The sequence below is a fragment of the Uloborus diversus genome, chromosome 4 (assembly GCF_026930045.1).
Source record: "Uloborus diversus isolate 005 chromosome 4, Udiv.v.3.1, whole genome shotgun sequence".
NCBI lineage: Eukaryota > Metazoa > Arthropoda > Arachnida > Araneae > Uloboridae > Uloborus > Uloborus diversus.
In genome coordinates, this window is record NC_072734.1 from 195108142 (window position 1) to 195135475 (window position 27334).

At 33.9% G+C, this 27334-nt stretch overlaps 1 protein-coding gene across 1 annotated transcript; it reads right to left on the reverse strand.

Annotated features, from left to right (window-relative positions):
• Nucleotides 1-722: 722 nt before the first annotated feature.
• Nucleotides 723-10493, reverse strand: LOC129221089 (gastrula zinc finger protein XlCGF49.1-like). Its single transcript, XM_054855529.1, has 3 exons — nt 10413-10493; nt 4941-5180; nt 723-1724 (listed from the first exon to the last, which is right to left on the reverse strand). The coding sequence occupies exons 1-3, from the start codon at nt 10491-10493 to the stop codon at nt 1437-1439; spliced, it is 609 nt and encodes a 202-aa protein (XP_054711504.1). The 3' UTR covers nt 723-1436.
• Between the last annotated feature and the right edge of the window lie 16841 nt (nt 10494-27334).

Consider the following 27334-nt stretch of genomic DNA (forward strand, 5'->3'; position numbering starts at 1 on the left):
TGTGCCTTTTTAGATCCTTTTTAAAAAAGTAACACATTTTTAACCATAATTCAAAAGTGCATCCACAAATAGCATATTATGCACATAAATATGTACATACCCTGACAGGTTTTATTTTAATACTTTGCGGTAAATAGTTTCCCAGTTAAAAATAACCAAAGATCAACAATGGATTTTTCAGTCACAAATGCCCCACCTTACCCTAATTAAACAATAAATTAATATTTAACAGTAAGTTACCGACCCTAAGCCAAGACTAAGGCAGAACTAGATGCAACATAAATACATTAATTAATAAATGAAGAAAAATACATAGGTGAGTAAAAGAGTGAATGGACAAGAAAACCAGTGTATAAATGAGTAGAATGACTAACTGAAGGAAGATAAATGAATTAATTAATAAATGAAAACATAAGTGATTCAGTAAAGGATTGAGTGGGTAAATGAAATATTTTACTTTGTCTTACTCACATGTACTTGACTAATTGTACAAAATATCTAAAATACACAAATAAGCTTAATACTAACTAAATTAACATAATGTCATACATTAAAAGGTCTCAATTACTATATCAAATGTTAGTAATAAGATATTCATCATTTTGTAGCAACAAAAATAATTTTTGACTAACAACAAAAAATTAAACTATGATTATCAATTTTTAAAAACTGTCTGTACTTTCATATGCTTTCTGACTTTTTAATCTTTGGGATTAAAAAGATTAAATTAGATTTAATTAGATTCAGATTAATTAGATTTAAAAAGATTAAAAATGTTTTTAATCTTTTTAATCTTTGGCGGTTTTTTTTCCTGAAAAGAATAGATAACATGTGCAACTGCATAGTTAAAAAACTACCATACAGGTATCATTAAATTTGTAAATTAATGTGAATTCCAGAAAAATGTCATTTTAGAAAAATCGCGCGCGCGCGCGCGAGCATGGTGTTTTCTCTTCGTTGTCTACTTTCAAACACCACATAAAAATGATTTCCAAGAACAGTTTTTTTTTAAATTATTCTCACTTAAGTTTTCTTTCTTTAGTCTGGTGTCTTGAATGTACTTTTAAAGATGAAAGAGCACTAAATGAGTCTTCACAAGAGTCATCAGATTATGATTTTGCTTTGGTGATTTTCAGATGCATATACAAACTATTACCGTGAGAAACTGCCTTGTTACAGTACTCACAAGAATACAATTTTCCTTTCGCATGCGCCCTCAAATGTCTTTTCATATGTGCATGCTGAGAAAAAGACCTTTTACAAATATATCAGGTGCAGAGTTTTTCATTGGTGTGCATCCTCAAATGTGTTTTCAAATTTGAACTTTGAGAAAATGTCTTTTCACAATACTCACAAGAATATGGTTTCTCATTAGTGTGAATCCTCACATGAGTTTTCAGTTTTGAACTCTCAGAAAATGTCTTTTTACAATACTCTTAAGAATATGGTTTTTCTTTAGTGTGTATCATTAAATGTCTTTTCAAATATGAACTCCGAGAAAATTTCTTTTCACAATGCACGCAAGAATATGGTTTTTCATTAGTGTGCATCATTAAATGTCTTTTCAAACTTGAACTATCATAAAATGTCTTTTTACAATGCTCACAAGAATATGGTTTTTCATTAGTGTGAATCCTCAAATGTTTTTTCAAGTTTGAAATAGTAGAAAATGTCTGAGGACAATATTCACAAGAATATGGTTTTTCATTAGTGTGCATCCTCCAAATGTGTAATCAAGCTTGAACTTTGAGAAAATGTCTTTTTACAATATTCGCAAGAATATGGTTTTTCATTAGTGTGAATCCTCAAATGTTTTTTCAAATTTGAACTATTAGAAAATGTCTTCTTGCAATACTCGCAAGAATATGGTTTTTCATTAGTATGTATCCTCAAATGGGTAATCAAATTTGAACTTTGAGAAAATGTCTGTTTACAATGCTCACAAGAGTATGGTTTTTCATTTGTGTGAATTCTCAAGTGAGGTATTAGTTCAGAGTTTTTAGAAAACGTCTTTTTACAATATTCACAACAAGCATGTGGTTTCTTCTTAGCGCACGATGTTTCATGCATTTTCGAGCTTGTGTTTACAGGACCTGACATGGCAAAATAATTTGAAGGATATCCTTTCTATGTGAAATATAACTCAAATGCAGATTCTAATTAAGTTAAATTATATGATATACTAATATGATTACAAAAACATTGCACAGTAAAAACTTGTAAAGTTCACCACCTTTGAAAGTACACCACCCGTCGAAGTTGTCAGGTAGAGAAAAATTTCTTCGTCGTATACATCAACCTCTATAAGTTGAATACTCTTTAGGTTGGGAGCAAAACTGTTTTTCAGTTTGCTTCTTCTATTGTTTAGTTCAGCACACAAACCGTCAAATTTTACATTTACGAGAGCAGTTTCGTTATCAACAATATGTATTCAGAAAAAGTGTATCACATTACTTTTGTTAAGCAGTGTCTTTTAAGAATACTTACAAGATTATAGATTTTTCTTAAAAATCTAATAAAAAGACCGATTGTCAAAGGTATGCATCTTTCAATGCCTCTAAATTTACATTCTCAATGGCGAGTTTTCATAAAAGCATATAAATAAGGCTTTCGTAGCCTGCATTTTTAAGTACCCCGTGTAAAAGGCGTTTACACATAGTCTGTGGTTAATGCATGTACTCTTAAATTCCAAATTTTTAAAAATTCTCGACTGCTATTACAAAATATTATTTTAAAAGTTTGAAAATCACTTGTACCAAAACGGAATCTCCTGATGTCTGTGATACGACGTCCAGTTAAAAATACCTGGAATTAGATATACTATTACTTACACACACAAAGAAAGCTGCTGAAGTTATTGAATACTAATTAACAAAAGAAAGACAAATTCTCATAAAATTGTCAAACACCATTCATAATGAAGACACACTCATTATTTTGCCGAGTAACAGGACTGGTTTACTAGGGTAAGTCATTAAATGAGTCACAAAAGATAACAAAATGTAAAAATATTTAAATTTTGAGATCTTGAATTTTCAAATTAATTTTTTTCTAATCACGAATTGTGATGGGACTCTACTCATTAGGTTTATTTTTTTTTACTGATTACTTTTATCTCAACCAACATTTGAATTCTCGTCAAAATACAAACGAATGCCAGAGGTTGGATGTTATGTGCCGGATATGGTTTTCAAGCAAAAAAAGATTGCATAAAGTCAAGAAGGTTGTCTATAAATAATCCATTTCTGAGGCACTTGGACACAACCCCCCCCCAGGGGAAGGGGCATGCATTGTGGAGGCCCATGGATCAGAGGAGCTGCTTAATATGCTTTATAATTCTGAGGGTATAATGCTATTCAGGGCTAGAAAAATGTATAAAATTTTACATGCCCAACCAGGGGCATGTTTCTAAAACATACATGCCCGAATAAAATTTTTACGTGCCCAATTTTTTAAAATTGTAAGTAACACTAATCAGACAAAAAGTCAATTTAACAGCTTTGTATCTGAACCAAGAACTATTTATAAACCATAAAAAATTAGTTTAAAGGAATACTACGTACTAATTGTCACAAAATTAAAAAAAAAATTAATTATATAAAGGGCAAGATCGCTTTCATACAAACCAGAAACTGAAAACTCTCTTTTTCTACTCGACTTAAGGCAATCCCTGTTGCGGCAAACAAAGACATTATCTTAACATTTTCAGGGCTCATAGCGCATTTTGAAGGTCAAAAAGTAGGAAAAGTAGGATATTTGTGCAAAAAAGTAGGAAAAGTAGGATACTTTTACCAAAAAGTAGGAAAATGTAGGACCAGTATTTTAACGCAAAAATAGGAAATTTTCAAAACAATTAAAATGTAATTGAACAATATTTTTCATGAAAAACTTCCTTTCATATTTTTAACTTGCCAGTACACATCTTACATGCAAAATATATAAATAAATGAACAAACAGACAAAATACAAACATAATTGTACTTAACTGGAGTACTATATACACTTTTTTAGGTCAACTCAACTTCTTATTTGAGTTATTAAAAATTACATTTCTTTGAAGTTTTTTTTTTTTTCAAAATATCATTCGTAAGCATGAAATCAAAAATGTGTACAATACTGATATAGAAGCAATATCAGATTGTTGACTGCAGATATAAGGTTCAGTTGATAATCATCTCACACACCTGTTATTTCATAATAATAAGGTGAGGGGGGGGGCAACTTCTCCAAAAAAAAAAAAAAACATATGAAATAAATTGTTACTGGTGTTAGAGAAATGATTTTCAATGACAATGTCTTGAATTTATATTTATTCAGGAGCCCCCACCCCCAACCGAAACTACAAAGAATTAAAAAAAAGAAACACCTCTAAAAAAGTAGCAGCATGAACCATGATCTTTCCCTCACCTGCCAAGGACACACCTGATTTAAGGAAAAGAAAATACACCAAAACATTGCAATGCATTGGAATATCGCGATATTTCACTGCCAATGTATCGCAATGTTCAAATCTGCAACATCACCCAGCACTAATGAGAAGAATATGGTTTTTCTTCAGCGTGTATCCTCAAATGTTTTTTCAAACTTGAACTATCAAAAAATGTCTTTTTACAATACTCACAAGAATATGGTTTTTCGTTAGTGTGCATCCTCAAATGTGTTTTAAAACTTGATATATAAGAGAATGACTTTTTACAAAACTCACAAGAATATGGTTTTTCATTAGTGTGAATCCTCAAATGTGATTTCAAACTTGAACTACGAGAAAATGTCTTTTTACAAAACTCACAAGAATATGGTTTTTCATTAGTGTGTATCATTAAATGTCTTTTCAAACTTGAATTAAGAGTAAATATCTTTTTACAATACTCGCAAGAATATGGTTTTTCATTAGTGTGTATCCTCAAATGTATTTTCAAAACTGAACTAACAGAAAATGCCTTTTTACAATACATACAAGAATATGGTTTTTCATTAGTGTGTACCCTTAAATGTAATTTCAAACCGGAAACGTGAGAAAATGTCTTTTTACAATACTCACAAGAGTATGGTTTTTCATTAGTGTGTGTCTTTACATGTCTTTTCAAATTTGAACTAACAGAAAATGTTCTTTTACAATACTTACAAGAATATGGTTTTTCCTTTGTGTGAGTCCTCAAATGGCTTTTCAAACTAGAACTCTGAGAGAATGTCTTTTTACAATGCGCACAAGAATATGGTTTTTCATTAGTGTGTATCCTCAAATGTGTTTTCATATATGAGACTTGAGAAAATGTCTTTTTACAAAACTCACAAGAATACGGTTTTTCATTAGTGTGTACCCTTAAATGTGTTTTTAAACTGGAACCCTGAGAAAATGTCATTTTACAATACTCACAAGAATATGGTTTTTCATTAGTGTGTATCCTCAAATGAGCTTTTAAATGTGAACTCTGAGAAAACGTCTTATTACACTGACCACAAGAATACGGTTTTTCATTAGTGTGTACCCTCAAATGTGTTTTTAAATTGGAACCCTGAGAAAATGTCCTTTTACAATGCGCACAAGAATATGGTTTCTCATTCGTGTGTATTCTCAAGTGAGTTTTTAATTCTGAATTTCGAAAAAATGTTTTTTTACAATAACGACAAGCATATCGTTTTTTCTCAGTGCACAATGTTTTATGCATATTTGAGTTTGTTTTTATAGAACAGTCTTGTCCAAATAATTTAAAGATTATCCTTCACATGAAGCAATAGCTCAAAGGCAGATTCTAAGGCAAGTTCAATAATATGCTGTTTAATTACACAAACGCTAAATGTGTCTTCTTGTTTTTCTGAGTTAATTGGAAGATAATTTTTTACATAAAGCAATAGCCCAAAGCACATCCTAAGGTTTGCTCAATTTCATTACATAAATGCTATGTGCTTCTAATTTTGGTTTAGTTCGGCTTATAAATCTCAAAATTTTAGTAGCATACAGCAAACGTGTCTAAAAAATGGATTACATATATTTGCCAAGCATTAGAGAATATTATTAAGGTTATGGGTTTTTATCAACAGTCTACAGAAAACGTCAGTTGTCAAAGGCACCTCTTTCTCGATGACTGTAAATTTATGCCCTAAGTGGCAAGTTTTCATAAAAGCATATAAATAAGACTTTTGTATCCTGTAATTTAAGGGACCTCGTGTGAGAGGCGTTCATACACAGGCCATGTTCAACAAGTATTCTTAGATTCAAAACATTATTTCACACTACAAAGAAGTGTAATAATGAATGTCCTCTTTCAAAAGAATGTTCAGACAGCATAGCTGTATGTTCAACATTTGAAAATCACTTGCATCGAAACTGAATCTCCTGCTGTCTATGATGCAATGTCTAGTTTAAAGAGCTGAACTGGGCATAAAGAAGCACCTAAACACAAAAAAAGAAAACATCTTTAAATATTAAATTCTTAGCAACGCAATAAAAAAAAATAATAAAAATGTTAAATATATTCATAATTACTATTTATTTTGTCGAGTAAAAGCGCAAATTTATGAGAGATGTCATTAAAAAGTGAGAAAAGATAATCTTTACTAATAATAAAGCTTAGAGTCTGTGTGTCTGGATCTCTGACACGCGCATAGCGCCTAGACCGTTTGGCCGATTTTTATGAATAGTACAGCAAAATTAGGACAAAAAATGGCGAAACCCAAACATCAAAAAAAAAAAAAAAAATTAAACTTGTTGCAAATTACTTCTTACTTTTCTAGCAAGAACGGGCAAAAAGTCCCAGCATTTTGCACGTCGGGTTTTTTTGGGGGGGGGGGGAAGGGGAGAGCGGACAAATAATCCTTTGTTAAAAAAAAATTTCTATTACTTAAAAAAATTATTGAAAAATCTTAGAAACCACTCTATAATAGTAAAATATTAAACTCTAACAAACAAAAATTCTAATTAACGGGGGTTCACAGGTGGGGGGGGGGGGGTCCATGGTGCAGATTGTGTCAGCGGAATTTTTAAGGAAGTTTTTTCAAGGAGTGTTTCTTTTTTGAGGGCTTTTATTCTGGATGAGTACTGTTGGATATAATTTGAGGTTTATGGCCTACAGCTAAGCTGAAAATTAGGCAACTCATTTCCAACTAAAAATTTGAGGTAGTGGTCTGCCCGGAGAAAATAAAACATGAATCATTCTTTACACTGAAAAACATTTATTTGACACATATTGAAAATTGGTTACAACACAATGATTTGTTCCCCGGGAAAAATTTAGAAAAAAGATCTTACAATGGGTCCATGCATGGATTAAAAGTCCTGTTGGTGTTCCAAGGTGACGTCTCACCGGTCGTTGGACAGCATGGCAATTTCCACGAATTGCAGGCAGGTCGATTCACACCGCGTGAGCCACAGTTCACCACATCAAGGAAAGGTATGCCAGGGATGGACGCGATCTTCTTCCGCAGGAGAACAAAAGACCCACATCAGGGAAACTTAGAACTCTTTACTTTTGTAGACGTCATCACAACACACGGGTTCCAAACTCAAAACATCACCAGTGCTTTTCCAGGAAAAACCAGACCTCACCAAGAGGCCAATAACAAAAATTTAGGAGGACATCAGACGAACACGTTCACAACACACAACACAAGACGAGGAGACAAGTAGAAAAAACGAAGCGAAGCCCAAGGTGATCGAGCTCCTGCCGGTCTGCGTATTTATAGCCAGATTCGGCCTTTCCAGAAACAATGTGACGTTACCTAATTTGCATATTGCCAAAACAACACAACCCGAAGAAAACACAGCTTGCCGGTTGCACAATTCTTATTTAATTTGGCATTCAGCACTGAACACCTCAACATGATTTCATCACGTCATTGACACGTGCTCTTTCGGAAATTTACCGACATCTGCCGAATGACAACAACCAATCATAGCATGCCGCATGTTTTCCGAACACTTCCGATTCAAACTCGGACATTTGAGTGTTGGCGGCAGGTGGATGGGATTCTTCGCGCAAAGTTTTCTCTCGGAATGGCAAAAGGTAAGTCACAAAATGATTTTTCTTTTAAACAATATTGGTGAAATCCTTCAAGAACCAAAAATAAAGGCATTTAGCCCAACAAGTTCCCCCCTCTTGAAGGAATTTCATCAAAAAAACACATTATATACATTAAAAACATTTAACTACATTCATATTATATTTACAAAAGATACATTTGAAAAACAGTTCAAAAATTTGATACGCCCCCCTCATTTAATCCCAATTAAATATAATTTTACAAAGTTTATTTAAACAATTCTTAGATAGGGGTTTAGTGAAAATATCCGCGATGTTTATATTTGTCCTCACATATTTAATCAAAAAAATCTTTTGCTCAATTAAATTTCTTAAAAAATGGTACCTTACATCAATGTGTTTTGTACGGGAATTCTCAATGGGAGACTTAGAAAAATCAATTGTTGCAGTGTTATCACAATAAATAATTGTATCTCTAAGCTGGAGGTTTTCAATATTTAATTCACTTATTTCTGTGATTATCCTCTTCAGCCAGACCATTTCTTTTGCAGTTTCACCAAGTGAAATATATTCTGCTTCCATTGTGGATAACGCAACACATTTATGTTTAAATGTCCTCCAATTAATCGGGACCCGATCAATACACAAAATTGATCCTCCCATTGAGACCCTATCCTCCCGATTAGCGGCGTAATCGGAGTCTGAAAATCCCCGTAGATCTACACTATTGATTGAGCTTAAATTTAGTTTGTATGATATTGTATGCTTTAAATACCCTAGCAATCTTAATAGAAAATCCCAATGCTTTCTTCCGGGATTTGCTTGAAATTGGGAAAAAATATTCACCGCATACGAAATATCAGGTCGGGTCTTCCCCGCTATGTATGCCATACAACCCAACAAATTTCTGTATGGGAGCTTTTCTGCTTCCCTTTTTTCTTCCTCAGTTTTCGGGCAGTCGTCCTTCGACAAAACTGTACCCTTTGAGATTGGGAGGGTTGAATTTGGCACATAGTAATTAGAGAATAACTCCAAGACCTTCGAAATATAAGAGCTTTGGTGAATGAAAAGATTATTTCTATCTTCCACAAATTCAATCCCCAGGAGCTTTCTGGTTTTCCCCATTTCTTTAATATCATACATACTTTTAATTTCATTGATTACCTTTTTAATTAAATTTTCATTTTTTGCTAGAATTATTATATCATCTACATAAATAAGAAGAAAAGTATTTTTGTCTCTATGGTATACACAATTACATCCTTTTAATTTTTGAAAACCAAAACCACGAAGAACACTGTCTATTTCTAAGAACCAGTTTCTTCCGGACTGGTGTAGTCCATAGAGAGACTTCTTCAATTTACAGACAAAATTAGGGTGACTTTTACTGACAAAACCCTCTGGTTGTCTCATGTAGATTTGTTCCTCTAAATCAGCATACAGGTAAGCATTTTTTACATCAATTTGTGAGTGACACCATTTTAAAAGACATATAAAAATGGAAAAGAAAACTCTTACAAGTGAAAACTCAATTACTGGACTGAAAACTTCAGAATATGACTCAATTGACTGACGGTCCCCCCTCACAACTAATCTGGCCTTGTATCTTACAATTTCACCCCTGTCATTTACCTTGAGGTCGTAGACCCATCTGTTTCCCAAAATTGGTTTCCCCTCTGGTGGGGGTACAAGGTCCCACACCTCCCTTTGGTTAATGACATCCAATTGAGACTCCATGGCCAGTTTCCAGTTGTCCACCTCGGGGGTAGCCATACATTGCCTATACGAATTCGGTATAAAAATTTCTACCAAACTTGCTTCTTCACCTTCTCCCGAACTTTCACTGTCGTCACAGATTTCCCCTACTGTTGGATTTTTAGATGAAAAGTCAAAAAGTTTTGGTTTATACTCTATTTTATTTTCACTACAATATTTTAGAACCTGTTTTAATGAATTTAATCTTACTTTATTTTTACCGGCAATTGTATAATAAATATCAGTCCTATCCCCGGTCTTTCTCTTTTTAGCTTCTCTAACCCATTTAATCTTCTCACAGGGAGTTTGCTCAACACTCTCCTGGATTTCCTGTTCAAGTTGAACTTCACTTATAGGCCTGATAAAATTAAATTTTCTCTCATTTTTATTTTGGACTTTTAATTCCCCCCATTTTTCATTTTCATTAAACTTTACGTTAATAGTTTCTGTGACTGTTCTGGTTTCAGGATCCCAGATTCTGTACCCTTTGGTACGTAAGGCGTATCCGACCATGATCCCCTTGGTAGCCCTCATATCTAACTTTTTTAGTTTGGACCTAGGCTGACCTACATAGGCAATACACCCAAAAATACGTAGGTGCCTCACTGAGGGTTTACGTCCAGAAAACAGCTCGAATGGGGTCTTGTCCATATTTCCTATTACCGTCCGATTTCTTACATAGTTGAAACAAAGAGCGGCTTCAGCCCAAAACTCATCCCCCAATCCAGAATCCTTGAGCATAGACCTTACACCATTCATTATGGTTAAATTATACCTTTCTACTACCCCGTTCATTTGCGGGGTGTAGGAATTGGTCCGCTCTATTTTTATTCCCTGATTGGTGAGATAGTTTTCAAAATCTTTGTTAACAAATTCTGTTCCATTATCGGAACAGATAGCCAAAATTTTTGAATTCAGGAATCTTTCAGTCCTTTTTTGAAATTTACAAAAACATTAAATGCCTCATTTTTGTTTCTTAAAAAGAAAACATATGACTTTCTTGAGAAATCATCTATAATTATAAAAATATATTTCTTTCCCCCCAAGGACTCGGTCTGAAGGGGTCCCATCAGGTCCATGTAGAGCAATTGAAGTGCAGAATTAGTACGCCTTTCTGGCATAGATTTAAACGAGCACTTCCTCATTTTCCCTAATTGACAAGGGTCACAATTGGGTTTTTGCCCCTTCTTAATCTCCAGGTCCTTGGACTGCACCAAGTCTACTCGTTTTGGTGATACTTTCCATATTTATATGGCAAAACCTCCTATGCCATTTTTCCATATCAACACTGACCATATTGGCCCCTTCAGACGGGTCCTTGGTCTTAAAGACTTTGGTATAATTAACATTTGCACAATCAATATAAAAATTTGGTTTAACATGATAAAGTTTATTTATTAAATTTGCTGTAAATAATTTAACATTTTCTTGATTAAAGACACAGATCTTTCCGGGCAACCATTTGAGCTTATAGCCCTGTCTATCTATACAAGAACCAGAAATTAGGTTGCGTCGCAGTGTTGGAGCATAGAAAACGTTATTCAATGTGATGGTAACTAATTTTCCATCTGATTCAATTTTAAAAATCACTTTCCCAATGCCCTCTACTTGGCTCTTCACATTTCCTACAGCTACCTCCATTTGTGTGTTTTGTACAGGCTCTAGCTCGGCAAATAACGATTTATCTCTACAAAAATGAGATGTGCTGCCGCTATCCAATAGCCATGTATCCTCACATTTTGGGTAGGTAGTGTTTGCAGAAATTTCATTTACTGAACAAAACATTCCTGCCTGAGGGTCTTCTTTGGTTTGAAATTTAAAATTCCTATCCTGTTTTACTTTATTACGGCTCCAACACCTCGACGCAATATGCCCTTTCTTTTTGCAAATGTAACAAACTTTATTTTTAGCAAAAAATTTACCCTTACCATTTGCCATTCCGGAGTTTCCGGGTTTTGAAAACATTGCCGAATTTTCTATATTAGGCTCTTCGGCCAAATACCTAATCCTACCTTCCTCAGCTAGTAGTTCATCTTTTACTTTCGAGAAAGTAAATTTCTCTCCTTCCCATCTGTAGATGGCTTGAACAATGCTGCTGAAACTAGGAGGTAGATACCGTATCAATTGAAAAGTTCTGAGTTTTTCTTCCATAATATATCCATTTTCGACTAATTGGTTAAAAATTCCCCCCAACCTTGCAGCGAATAATCCCACCGTTTCACCTTCTTGCATTTTGCAAGAGAAGTAGGATTCCCACAATGCGGCTACTCTGGCCAAAGATGGGGGTTCAAAATTTGCCTTAAGGGCTTTCCAGGCTTCATTAGGATCTTCCAAATTATCAATTAACCTTTTTGTATCTTTTTCCAAGTTTAAATAGATGATGGCTAAAGCTTGGCCACATCTTTTTCTGTCAGCACTAGTTAACTCCCCTTCTGGTTTCTTTTGGGTAATCTCCCATAAATCCCTTTCTATGAGCACCATTTTTATATCTTTGGACCAGGTAGCCCAATTATGGGAGCCCAACTTCTCAACGTTTCTATAATCTTTCTCCATAATAAAGAAATGATTCAATTCCCTCCGGGCAGGTCAGCCACGCTCTGCTACCACCTGTTGGATATAATTTGAGGTTTATGGCCTACAGCTAAGCTGAAAATTAGGCAACTCATTTCCAACTAAAAATTTGAGGTAGTGGTCTGCCCGGAGAAAATAAAACATGAATCATTCTTTACACTGAAAAACATTTATTTGACACATATTGAAAATTGGTTACAACACAATGATTTGTTCCCCGGGAAAAATTTAGAAAAAAGATCTTACAATGGGTCCATGCATGGATTAAAAGTCCTGTTGGTGTTCCAAGGTGACGTCTCACCGGTCGTTGGACAGCATGGCAATTTCCACGAATTGCAGGCAGGTCGATTCACACCGCGTGAGCCACAGTTCACCACATCAAGGAAAGGTATGCCAGGGATGGACGCGATCTTCTTCCGCAGGAGAACAAAAGACCCACATCAGGGAAACTTAGAACTCTTTACTTTTGTAGACGTCATCACAACACACGGGTTCCAAACTCAAAACATCACCAGTGCTTTTCCAGGAAAAACCAGACCTCACCAAGAGGCCAATAACAAAAATTTAGGAGGACATCAGACGAACACGTTCACAACACACAACACAAGACGAGGAGACAAGTAGAAAAAACGAAGCGAAGCCCAAGGTGATCGAGCTCCTGCCGGTCTGCGTATTTATAGCCAGATTCGGCCTTTCCAGAAACAATGTGACGTTACCTAATTTGCATATTGCCAAAACAACACAACCCGAAGAAAACACAGCTTGCCGGTTGCACAATTCTTATTTAATTTGGCATTCAGCACTGAACACCTCAACATGATTTCATCACGTCATTGACACGTGCTCTTTCGGAAATTTACCGACATCTGCCGAATGACAACAACCAATCATAGCATGCCGCATGTTTTCCGAACACTTCCGATTCAAACTCGGACATTTGAGTGTTGGCGGCAGGTGGATGGGATTCTTCGCGCAAAGTTTTCTCTCGGAATGGCAAAAGGTAAGTCACAAAATGATTTTTCTTTTAAACAATATTGGTGAAATCCTTCAAGAACCAAAAATAAAGGCATTTAGCCCAACAACTACTCCGTAATACCTAAGGGGTGCGCCATCGCTTTGGGGGGCGGGGAGGGGACCTGTAGTTCGCATTCCACAATCAATGATTGAATGTAGTTCACTAACAAATTTCACTGACTTATATTTTTCCTAAGGGGCCATTCATTAATTACGTAAGGGTCCCGAGGGGAGGGGAGTGGGAAGAATCTCTACATATGCTTACTTGGGGGGGGGGGGGTGTCATACGAAATCTTACGTAAGATTTTCGAAGTCGATCTCTTATATTAGAAATCACGCAGTTAAGTGGTTTAGCAGGGATCCTATTTCATTTGCGATGGAAGGTAAAAAATGTATCAGGATGAGCTGTTTTTATTTGTTTTACAAAGAATGGTGTAAAATATAATGAATGAATCGTACTATGTTTGGTATGTTTTATTTTTGATTAGTATCGCATCACAAACATTAATAAAATGTCAAAAAAATATTTAACCTAGATCTCAACTTTTTAGTAAATATTTCGTTACACAAAAAGGTTTTCAAATTCTTTTAACAATGATTCCAGTGATGTAAGATTCATTATTTTATTGTTTTGAAAAACGAAATGGAATCTAATGTAAGAATGGGAAGGGGGGGGGGACGAAAAATCATACGTACCCTTCCATGGGGAGGGGGGGCTGGTCAAAAATTGCCAAAATCATCCTTACATAATTAATGAATGGCCCCTAAGTAAAAAATGCCACACAATGATATAATAATGTCAGAAGGTTCATTCTAAAATGATCTAAGCAAGCTCAGTAACCAATTTAGTTGTGATTGGAGTTATTTAACTTTTAAGAGTGCTGGAGTAATGCCTAAAACTAAATCCCTGTGCAGCTCCCCCCCCCCCAAAAAAAAAGGCTAAGTTGACTGATTCTTCCCTCCTTCTTCTTAATTAATTTATTTCAGCTTTTCTACTAACTTTAAAGTATTCTTAACTACACCTAAAACGTCTTACGAATGACTCCATCATTCTTCAGCCCTGTAGCCTCCTTAACTGGAGAAAAGTAAATCGATTGCCATTGACTACAAGTTTCAATGCGTGAATTCCTTTCATTTATAAAGCCATAAAAAAAAGGAAGTGTGTGGTATGGTATGATCCTCAGTTTTCTTAAAGCAAAAATTACTGAAAAGAATTCTATGAAACAACCCCGACCCTTCAGCCTTCGACTTCACTTTCGGCTGCACCAGGTTGTTTCTTCGAATGGAAAACAGCTGTTTCCGTTCCGCAAACTACTTTTGCTGTCCCCAGTCAGGGTCTTGTCCCAAGTAGCGTTCCTGTACACAGATAGCCTCAAAAAGCTATCATCAATCAAACGGCTAATGAGGTGGGGTGCTAATCGATTGGTTTATCCGTTGCCGAGTGCGAGGTGGCCATTTCCATAAGGGAACAAAAGGAAGTCTTTCGGCAAGTACGAGTCGGCGGTTTTGAAAAAGAAGCGAGGTTTCCTAAGGTTTTACAAAGATTTAAAATCCGTTTACAAAAATGAGTGAACAAAAGTTGGATTTTCCAATGTCTCTCAGTGGTTTGATTTTGCATCTTCTAGGTGCAAGAATTTTTTTATTACGTGACATTGGTGTCGCGTGGTTCCTATGCTAAAAAAGGCCCTGCCATATGCGCACAATGGAGTGGGACTTTTTTACCTGCTTTTATTGGGAAGGTAATAAACAATTTGCAACTGGTTTAAACTTCTTCTTTTTTGGATGTTTCGGTTCGACCCCTATTTTTACTGTACTAGAAATTTGGCACAATATGAGTTTGTAGCATAGGGTTGAGCACTTGAAAGCGATTTTTTGAAAAAATTCGATTTTGTTCTTTTTCTATTCTAATTTTTTTCGAAGGTTTTATCAAGCAAATTATCATAACGTGGACGAAGAAATTACCATAACTTGGACTAGAAAATTACCATAACATGGGCAAGCAAATTAACATAGCAAATCGGCTAGAAATTCATCATCTATTATTTATAAATATATACATGCAAACCAAATGACCTTTCAGTTTTCTACTATGATAGCGTGATGTTTCTCTGTGATTTTTACAGAGCACATGTGATCAGTTTTACAAAGCAAATGAATATAAAAATCAATATCCAATATAATAACCAGTATCATTGTTAGTTTTGTCATATTTTATTTCTAATACATTAAATTATCACATTTCACAAATGATTGCAACAATCTTTTATATCTCAACGCCATTCAAAGTACGTAAATCTTTGCATAAAATTTGCATAAGTGTAAATAATTGATGAAATATTAATTTTAAAGTTGATGCATTATAATTATTATGTAATAATAAATAAACAACAGTGATTTGAGAAATTACAATTTAAACACTGGAAAGTTTGCACTGAGGGTCATTCCATATCAAATCAACCAATAAAAAATAAATTTTGGAGGTCAATGTTTTGGATTGTTATGATTTTTTGTCTGTTTATTATACTTACCTCCAGGAAGAAAAAACTGTAGTTTCAAATTTTTTCAACAATTCTTTGCAAAGTTATGCATTTTTTAAATTTTGGAGTAATCCGAAATTTTGCATTGATTAAAATCTTAAGAGGGCTATTATTAGAGTACTATTTGACTTAGAAGTCTACAATTGGTGGTGTTTTGTTCAGTCTTTTATGAGGTTTTGAAAAATATGTAACAAAGCCCAGTTGCTAAAAAAAAATTTTTTATATTTTTTTTAATAAAATTTTTTTTTTTAATTTGTAAAAATTCAAAATCGAAATTTTTAATTTTTTTGAAAAAAATATATGTTACTTAGCCTTTTATTAGCAACATTTATTCAAAATTTCAAGATGGCATTCTTTTGGTATCATGCAGAAAAAAAAAATTTTCCTCTTTCAACAGTGCTTTATTGGGTCATTCCATGTCAAATCAACCAATAAAAAATAAATTTTTAAGGTCAATGTTTTAGAATGTAATGATTTTTTATCTGTCTATGTTACACACCTCCATGATGACAAATCTGAAGTTTCAAATTTTTTCTACAATTCTTTACAAAGTTATAAATTTTTTTAACTCTGGAAGCATCATAAATTTTACATTGTTTAATAATCTTTAAAAGGCTATTATCAAAGAACTAATTGACTTAAAAGGTTAAAACTTGTGCTGTTTTGTTTAGTATTTTAGGAGGTTTTTAAAAATATATGACAAAACCTAGCTACAAAAAAAAAAAAAAAAAAAAAATTGTAAAAATTAATAATTTTTTTTTTTTTTTTTTGAAGGGAAAAAAAACAGGGTGCTTAGTCTTCTTTAAGCAACATAAATTCAAAATTTTATCATGGCATTTTTGTGGTATCAAGGAGAAAAAAAAATTCTTTCAAACAGTTGCTTTTTTTTTTATTTGTAAAAAACATTTGTTCTAATGAAAAGTAGTTAAAGTTTAAACCGGGACTATTGCGTAGAAAAACAAGTACTTGGCAGTATTGCAGGCATATTAACAAGTTCAAACAATTTTTTCGGTGAGAAAATATTTATTATTGAATAAAAAATCTAAATTTTATTTATATTTGAAAACTTCAATTTAAAAGTTACTGAAGCTTTTTTAGCCATATTTTAAAAGCAAATTTAAGTTTTATTTACATATAATTTAATTGCTACAATATGAAATTTAATCTTTTTTTAAGCCCATTAAGAAGCAGTTTGAGATGTGTGTAACTCACTTTGCTACTATAGAACTCAATTTGTAAGTCCTAGTATAGATATACTTTCTTCTTATGCAAGATCTCAGTTGCTTTTGCCATCTCCTCTTTTGAGACTTGGTATGTTCTGCTTGTAGTAGTGACAGGATGTAATTTGCAGAGAACAAAATTTTTAGGAACGGTCAAAATGTCTGCTTTTCTTGGATAAATGAATGATGATGATGGTGGTCCGCTAGAATGAAGGAAGAAACCTGGATTTCTTCTACCTGATCTTTTGAAATTACATATTCTATCCACCATTTGCTGTCATAGGCACAAGCAATATAGCTCACAATTTCTTCAAACTGTGAATCCCCATTATGAGGGCTCATGAACTCGGGATCCTCTGTATTAGAGCCTGATTTTGGATCTTTGCTGAACTCACTCATAACATCATCAGTTTCAGGAACTGAAGAATGTTTTTGATTACTTAATTGTATGTGACAAGCAGTACAAATTTTCATTCCTTCTTCAATGCCATATGTTAGTGTTGTCATATACAAGCTTGCAGTTCTTAGATCTTTTTTCACCCAATGTCCTTCCTTTTTAAATGGATTGCAGCAAAACATGCTCCATTGTTTATCCATTTTCAACTGAAAGTTGGCTCTTAACAACAAAAATATGCATAAATCTAACATTAAAATAACAATAAAACTTGGAAAAAAATTTCTCAAAGAAAGCAAGCAGTAAAATGTAGAATGTGCACTGTCCAAGAACATACAAAGTACGGAAGATTTCAATGCCTCTGTAGTGGGAGAAAGCAGACGGGTTTCATATTACACCAGGAGAAAGCCTAAGGGTTCGTTACAGCAGGCAGCTGATGAGTGGGAGTGGCTACTTAGGGGATGGGTAGCAGGGATGTAGATGCTGAAGCATGACTCATGATGGTCAAGCCCTTCTACTGTATCAACCCATGAACATAGGATTGAAAAAATGTTGATTGGAGACCTTTGCTTTACTGAATTATTTCAACACTTTCGATTACGGACCATTTGCAATCAATAAGTAAACATATATTTTCAGTTAATAAATTTTAATTCTTGGCTATTTAAAAAAACCTGCATATATATATATATATATATATATATATATATATATATATATATATAAAGGAATCAAACCAAGGGTGCCAATAACACCTCCTCAAATACTGTACAGCCTCCCCCCCCCCCACAGGGATGAAACCTCTTTACAGAGAAAAATGCCCCTTAAACATCCCATTAAAAATCTTAATGGCACAGTCTTTGCCATCCCTCCACCCCCCCACCCCTTTTGGATGATCCAGCTGATCAAGCAAACATGAATAAAGATGTTGAATTGTTACATGAATAAAGATGTTGAAAGAGGAAATATTTTTTTTTCTTATGATACCACAATAATGCCATCATGAAATTTTGCATAAATGTTGCTAAAGTAAGACTTAATAACATATATTTTTTTTTTAATTTAAAATTTCGATTTTGAGATTTTTTAAATTAAACATTTTTTTTTTCAAAAAAATGTTAAAAAAAAGAAAAAGGTAGAACTAGATCATGTCCTATATTTTATAAAACCTAATTAAATACAGAACAAAACACTACCAGTTTTAACTCTTTGACTCATTGTTATGGGTGAACTACTAACCCCATAGTGTGGGGACCTGTTATAGCGAAATTTTACGGGGTAAGTGGAGCCCTCCTCTAAAAGTTTTTAATAATATTTTATTCAAAAATTCTGATTGCATTATGCACTTGAAGTTAAACTGTACATGAATGTTTAATGATCATAAAAAAATAAATGCTAACCGTGAAACACTTTTTGAAAAATGCTGCTTAAACTCGCCAAAAATAATTTTCAGATTTTTTTTTTGACTAAGTTTTCTGACCCAGAAAAAATTCCACTTAACCCAAATATATGCAAAAATAATCACTATGATGAACCATGACATGATCAATGTAAAAAAGTATAAAAATCATATGGATATTTCAATTTTTGGGGGGTGACCCACTTCCCCCAATCAAGCCTACTTTTGAATTTATTTGGTAAATTTTGTTTCAGTATATGTAACCTATAATTTACATATTTATAACTGTAATCATTGTTATGTATTTACATTTAAGAGCAATAGTTTACATCCAATATGAACAATTTACGTCCGACACCAAGCAAAAAATATTTTTTTAAATAATTTTATTCCTTATAATATCATTTGAAAACCGTAATATATGCTTCAATCATAAGTGTACTTTAGAATTATGCTGTTTTTTAAAATTAAAATGCAGGCCAATTCACAGACTTTTAATAATTTTTAAGTGAACCATCAATTTTACTATTTGTGTGTTTACGTCCGACACCAACTCTTTAAATTTTTTTAATATTTAAAAGGATTTTAATATAATTTAGGGATCTATTTTGAAAAACTAACATGATCTTTTATTCAGTGGGGTGTAGTAAGTATCTTGTAAATAAATTTGATCATTTTGGAACAGTTTATATTTGGTAAATGGAATTAAAACTGAGAAATTTTTCTTCATTTTTTACATCCGACACCATGGAATTGCCCTTTTAAGAGTGCTGGAGTGATGCCTAAAACTAAATCCCTGTGCAGCCCCCCCCCCCAAAAAAAGGTTAAGTTGACTGAGTATTCCCTCCTTCTTCTTAATTAATTTACTTCAGCTTTTCTACTAACTTTAAAGTATTCTTAACTACACCTAAAACGTCTTACAAATGACTCCATCATTCTTCAGCCCTGTTGCCTCCTTAACTGGAGAAAAATAAATCAATTGCCATTGCCTACAAGTTTCAACGCGTGAATTCCTTTCATTTACAAAGCCATAAAAAAAAGGAAGTGTGTGGTATGGTATGATCCTCAGTTTGCCTATAGCAATTACTATGAAACAACTCCGACCCTTCAGCCTTCGACTTCACTTTCGGCTGCACCAGGTTGTTTCTTCGAATGGAAAACAGCTGTTTCCGTTCCGCAAACTACTTTTGCTGTCCCGAGTAAGGGTCTTGTCCCAAGTAGCGATCCTGTACACAGATAGCCTCAAAAAGCTATCACCAATCAAATGCTAATGAGGTGGAGTGCTAATCGATTGGTTTATCTGTCGATGAGTGCGAGGTGGCCGTTTCCATAAGGAACAAAAGGAAGTCTTTCCGCAAGTACGAGTCGGCGGTTTTGAAAAAGAAGCGGGGTTTCTTAAGGTTATTACAAAGATTTAAAATCCCTTTACAAAAATGGGTGAACAAATTTTGCATCTTCTAGGTGACAGAATTTTTTCATTATGCGACATTGGTGTCGCGTAGTTCCTATGTCAAAATATGCTCTGCCATATGGGGAGGGGGGGGGGGTGGCTATTCTATGCTTTTGTAGGCCTGAAAGAAGCATTTCAGACCTCAGAAATAAACAGCAGAGTAGCAGATGAAAAGTAGTGTAAAAGTGTAAGGAAAAAAACAGATCAGCGTAATTTTTCTGATCATTTAATCAAATGTTCCACCAGAGAGGGTGGGGGGGGGGGGGGGTAATCTTTAAGCATAATATTTGATTTCAAGAGAGTGCTACTGTTGTCATAGGATGGACAGTCCTGATTAATTGAATTTTAAATTTGCATGAAATAATGCTTCTACTTGAAACAAAAAAAAGTGAGGGGGGATTGTTTTTTTTTTATTTGGAGAGGGGGTCTGAAGCTTCGGGATGAGGTGCGCCATCAATCTAGGAGGACGGACACACTTGATTTCTAACTTTTACTTTGCGTGAAATAATATTTCCACTTGAAATGTATGGAGGGGTTTTGGGGGTGCTGCTTCGTTTTACGGGGAGAGGGGGGGGGGGCTCTGTAGCATTGGTGAGTTGTGTCATACCTCTTGTGGGGTAATCACCTTTAGTTTAATGCTTTTCAATTTAGCATGTTCCATTCCCACTTGAAATGCACTCTAAGAATTTCGAAAAGATGCCTGCATTTTTTAGAAGCCGAAACCAGACGAACAATAGGGTGGGACTTTTTTACCTGCTTTTATTGGGAAGGTAATAAACAATTTGCAACTGGTTTAAACTCCTTCTTTTTTGGATGTTTGGGTTCGACCCGTATTTTTACTGTACTAGAAATTTGGCACAATATGAGTTTGTAGCATAGGGTTAAGCACTTGGAAGCGATTTTTTGAAAAAATTCGATTTTGTTCTTTTTCTATTCTAATTTTTTTCCAAGATTTTATCAAGCAAATTAACATAACGAGGACGAAGAAATTACCATAACTTGGACTAGAAAATTACCATAACATGGGCAAGCAAATTAACATAGCAAATCGGCTAGAAATTCATCATCTATTATTTATAAATATATACATGCAAACCAAATGACCTTTCAGTTTTCTACCATGATGGCGTGATGTTTCTCTGTGATTTTTACAGAGCACATGTGATCAGTTTTACAAAGCACATGAATATAAAAATCAATATCCAATATAATAACCAGTATCATTGTTAGTTTTGTCATATTTTATTTCTAATACATTAAATTATCACATTTCACAAATGATTGCAACAATCTTTTATATCTCAACGCCATTCAAAGTACGTAAATCTTTGCATAAAATTTGCATAAGTGTAAATAATTGATGAAATATTAATTTTAAAGTTGATGCATTATAATTATTATGTAATAATAAATAAACAACAGTGATTTGAGAAATTACAATTTAAACACTGAAGTTTGCACTGATTGAAAATATCGGATACATACGTATCAAACTTTCCAATATACAGTGGCTCCCAAAAGTGTTCGTACACCTACGACTTTCAATGAAATAGACCCTTATCCATTGGTTAGAATTAATATTTAGGAATAGGTATTTTATTATAAGATCTATGATCTATTTTTAACAAAACTACACAAAATTTTTTAATAACACCTTAAAACTTAATTTTTCAAAAATCAAAAACCAAAAGTTACGGAAATTTTATCTCACAAAAGTCTTTGTACACTTTGAAAAAATGTCAAAAATTAGTAAATAATCTAACTTTTTACTAAGTTATTATTTAGTGAGATATCATGCAGTAACAACAACAGCTTTTAAACGTCTGGGAATAGATTTCATTGGTTCTTTCTTTCTTTTTTTGTGCAATTTCTGAGTAAGTGTTCAGCCGCACTACGAGTCTTACTGTTTCTAGTTCGCTTTTCGTTTCAATGGTGTATGTTCGTAATCTAGCCACCAGATATCTCCAAATATGTTCCATTAAGTATAAATCTACCGATTGAGGAGATATTTCCAAGCTTAAAGGACAAATTTTGAGGCACCAAACGCGAACGTGTGCTTCTTATCGTTATCTTGATAAAAAACAAAGTTGTTTCCGATTACTAAATTTTGGGGTAATAGTTTTAAATTGCTTTTTAAAATATTTAAATGAACAGCATAATTCATTATTTCATCAAAAAATTCCAAATTTCCAAGTCCTGATGCTGAGATGCACCCTCACACAAGAACATCTTCACCGTTCTGATTAACCGATCCAACTAAGTTCTTAAGTTTAAATTCTTTTTTTTTCTTTCATTTACAATTATACAACAATTTAACCCAAAATGTTGAATCTATTTTCGTCTATAAATAAGACGTTGTTCCAAAACGTATTGAGCTTATTTAACATTGATTTTATGACGGAAAGTGTAAGCTTACTGTTTTTCGCTACGAACAAGAAAATTTCTGCGGGAAGAGGTCCCATTTAATCCAGCTAATCCGAGAACTTTTCGAACAATTTTAGGTAAAAATTAAACGTAAAATGTTTCATTCAATTCTGTAGAAACTTTTTCAGTTCTGAAATGTGTATTTTTCATATTTTTTTTAACTGTAAACCTCCGATCATGCTTTGTTAACTTTGCCAGTTGACCTTTTCTTACCTTGTTTTCGATCCGATTCCTGTCTTTAAAGCATTTCATCCAGCCCTTCACTATAGAATGGTATAAATTAACCAATTTAGAGACATTTCAAATCAATTTATGGCTACTGTGAGGGAAAAAACCAAATTTCGAATCATGTTTGTTGTTTTTTACGCATACCTGCCATTTTAAAATAATAAGCAGAATATTAGGGAATAAAAACAAAAAAAATTAAAGTCAAATGACTTTACAGTATCATTACAATGCAAAAATAATGAAAAAACCACATATGATAATTTTAATTATGAATTTATTCGAAACTATTTCAGTGTACGATGACTTTGGTGGCGTATTTCTCCTCTGTCTCTTCGTTTTTTGACAAATTTCAAAAATAAAATCTGGCAATATTCCAAAAAAAAAAACTACTGGGTTTTATTCACAATGGCATAGGAATGATGTGAAAAAAAATTGGACTTCATATTCGAATTCAGTTTTGCGTTATTTTGGTTTTACTACAAAATTTCAAGGTGTACGAACACTTTTGGGAGCCACTGTACATCAAAATATCCAACATTTTCAGAAATATCCAATATTATCAAAAATACTATCGCGATATTTTCGAACCCTGGCAACCCTGGCGGTAAAGAGAGAAAGGATTCGAATACGTTTTAAAAAAGTGACATCTTTAATGGCACTTTAAAACACTTTAGAAGGCATGCACATAAAAATTTGTCACTTTTATTTCCCGAAAAGAAAAGATACTTACGATCACTTTCCCATTGGCATCGAAATACCAATATAGTTGGGAAAAGTTCGGTGGATTACTGTCTTCTGCCAACATTCGAAGGATAAACTTCACCACTCTAAATAACGGGGATTTTGCATCGAATACAGAAAACGGTCCGGAACTTATAGAATACTGAAAACGAATAGAAGCGACTCGAAGAGTAAACAATATAGCTAAATTGCAAGATATAATAAAATTATTAAAAACAAGATAAAAATTTCAACGATAAAAAAGGCGCGTCAAGTCAACAGTGACGATCGGTCACAGTTAAGTTTAAATTCATTTCAATATCTGGCGTTCACCTCCATGCTCGCAATGGAATATGACGAGCAACAGCTCCTCCTCTTCAACCCGCATTATAATGGTCGTGCTCGAATAGCGACTCTTCCTTCTCATAGAGTCCCTTTTTCATATAGGGACTCTAACCTCCACTAAAGAACAATGACACTGAAGCTGCTTCAAAGAAGCCTTCATTCAAAATTATCATTACAATTTCTATTACTTTTACTGTTGTATGGCACCAAACTTTTGTAACAATTGGTTTCATATTTAATCATTTCATAGGAAAATTGTATGAAATTTACTGTTTTTGACCATAACTTTTTTCCTAAAGAACAAATATGGTCAAACAAAGTAATGAGACCTAAGTTGAGCCATCCCCTATCCATTGAAAAAAGAATCATCGAAATCGGTTCACTAGGTGAGACACTGTGAGTGGGCCAAAAAATAATAATAATAATAATAATTTGAATTTTGACCTCTTGAATTCAAATTATGTTTTTCACGAGTGTGTGTGTGTGTATGTAGGCATGTGTGTTTGTGTCCAGGCATGAGTGTATGGGTAGTTGTGTGTGTGGGGGGGGGGAACCTGTGGGTGGTGTGTATGTGTAGGTGTCTGTATGTATGCGTGTGAGTGTATGTGTTTGTATGTGTGTAAGTGTATGTATGTATATATGTGTGTGTATGTATGCGTGTGTGTGTAGGATATGGACGCAACCTCTGGAGACTGCTTTCGCTAGAGGAGCAGCATCGTGAGGAGCCGGTCGACGGTGATGCTGCAGAGGGTGCTGGCGGTAAAATAAAATCATAGGAGCGCCAAAAACAGTCAAATAAAGGCAATAAGCAATCGTGATTGCTCAAAAAAAAAAAAAAAAACATACATACATACGGTATGAACTGATAATTGCCTCCTTTTTTGAAGTCGGTTAATAAAAATCTTTGATGAATGTCAAACAGGAAGTTTCAGTGTAACTGATCCTTTTCTAAAAACATTTTTTGTTTTGAAAATCGAAATGGAATCTTACGCAGCGGCGTAGCGTTGGTTTCTGCCGCCCGAGCAGGCACCAAATTTGCCGCCTCTCTTTTTTTGTCTTACTATATGCCCCCCCCCCCCACACACAACCAAAAAACTACATGCTTAATATTTTGCAGAACGAAAACGAGGGCATACTTTTCAAAAGAAGTCGACTAAACGAGGCTCTTTATACAGGCACTTTTGGTGTAAAATTGTGGGATAAGTAAGCACTTTTAGTGGGACTGAAGCGGAACACCTGTACTAGTCACCTAAATAGTTTCGGCCCGATAATAAATTAAATAATAATTTACTGAATATTTATTGCTTCTGGTGATCAACTACTGGCCCTGGGGTAGGCGCCGTGTTATTACCAATAGCGGTTTATTTAAGGGAGCGGCACATTTTACGATTAAATGAATGAATCGACTTTTTCTTCTTGTTATAAAACCCCATACAACAATAGTTTTCCCCCTACAAATATTCTAACTCACCCTTTTCTTAGAAACGGGGGGTGGGGGATGAACCTGTAAATTTTGCTTACTTAGAATAACGTAAGACCAGGGGCGTAGCTAAGGGGAGGGATTTGGGGACAACCCCCCCCCGAAACGTTAGTCTCAAAAAAAAAGAAAAAGAAGAGGGAAGAGAAAGAAAAAAAGAAAAAAATGACTACAACTTTTTTCTGTGTAACAAAGGTCAAAAATTCACTTCGCTCCCCCCCCCCCAATGCCATTGAAAATCTGCTCCATGAGTGACCCTCAAGTATAAAGACGCCTCCCTCTGCTGCAACAATTTTTTGATAGTTGAGTGAAATTTCACACTTCGCTTTAGAAATGAGATTGTTTGTTAAATCCACGTATAGGCAGCCTTTCTTTGTCATAGATTCTGCAAATTGTTAAATATGTTTAATTTTATGAGCCGCGCAGTGGGAATATTGCATACAGTCAAATCTGTATATTTCGAATTTCACATTTAAAAAAATCGAGATAAAGAGGTTTTGAATTACGGAGGCTTTAAGAATTTTTTTACATAAATTTGAAATATGATGGTGAAAATTTGAAATCGATACTAAAGACAATATGGGCTCTTGATTAAAATTCCTCTTTATTAGTTTTGTTAGGTATTTATTCTATTATTACATTATTAAGTGCTTTATTGCGAGTTTAAGGAATCATTTTGACAGTAAAAGAAACTTTAAACATATCTTTTTCAAGAAAAGTCTTTTATTGCCTTTTGGTCCCTGATTTTTTTCTTTTTTTTTTTTTTTTGGATTCATTATTTATCCTCTTGAGGTTAGCAATTGCAGCAAATCTAACTTGGCCAGTAGTCTACGATTTTCCTTTTTTTCATCACCTGGAAAAAAAAACTTATACTTTCTTTTCACTCCTATCATTTCGGTTTTCTAAGGAATCACAATTTTAAGAAAGAGAGCAACCAAAGAACAGTACTAATCCAGATAACAGAGCGAAATGGCTTTTAACTTGAATGACCTTTAACCATGAACTTTAATTAAAAAGTCAGTAATCCAACGTTATTAAGCACAAAACTTGCAAATGATTGCAGACACGTGTTTCGGTGTTACAAGGAACACCTTTTTCAATGCAAAGAAGTGTGAGCTTTCGGATGAAAAGTCATCCAAGAAAAGCAACACGGTGGAACAGGAGATAGTATAAATATCAAAAAATAGAAATTAAACAAAACAAAAAAGATAAAATGACACATGGAGACAAAATTTATTATATAATTCCATCAGGAAAAAAACCGTTAAGTAATAAATTTTAAAAGAAAACCCATAAACAATGCAAAAAGTCCAAAAATGAAACCACTCTGAATAAATTAGCAATAAATTTACCAGCGGGAAAAACTATGTATGGAAGCAATGTATCAAATGGAGAAATGCAGAAAAAACAGAGTGAAGGATAAACATATTGGAATTAGTTAATCACAAAACGAAATAAAAAAGCAAAAAATGAAAAAATAAAAGTAAGAAATGTACGACGTTTACATAAAAATAATAGAAAATCTAAACCAATTTTAACAAAGGGGTCCACACAGAGGAAAAATAGGGAATTGCAGTAAGATCGTTAACTAAATTAGAACGGTTCCTCAGGATGTGGAAAGATTCCCAAAAATCAAGATCCAACGAATTGGGGCATTTTTGGATAATTTGATAAGAGTTAAAATCAAAAGAGTGATTCGATTCCCAACAGTGTTGAGCAATACTGGATTTATTCAGCTGTTGTTTTCTCACATAGCTTTGATGTTCTTTTAACCGAAATTTCAAAGAACGGCGGGTCTGTCCGAAGTATCCGAGTCCGCAA

Excerpts from the sequence above, each read along its gene's own strand:
- LOC129221089 (XM_054855529.1), bottom strand. The coding sequence starts at position 10,493 with ATGAATGGTGTAAGGTCTATGCTCAAGGATTCTGGATTGGGGGATGAG. Across the intron at positions 5,181-10,412 it reads CCGCTCTTTGTTTCAACTAT|AGTTCTAGTTTGAAAAGCCA; the intron begins GTAAGAAATCGG and ends ACATTCTCTCAG. Across the intron at positions 1,725-4,940 it reads CTTGTATGTATTGTAAAAAG|TGGAGGATGCACACTAATGA; the intron begins GCATTTTCTGTT and ends TGATTACACATT.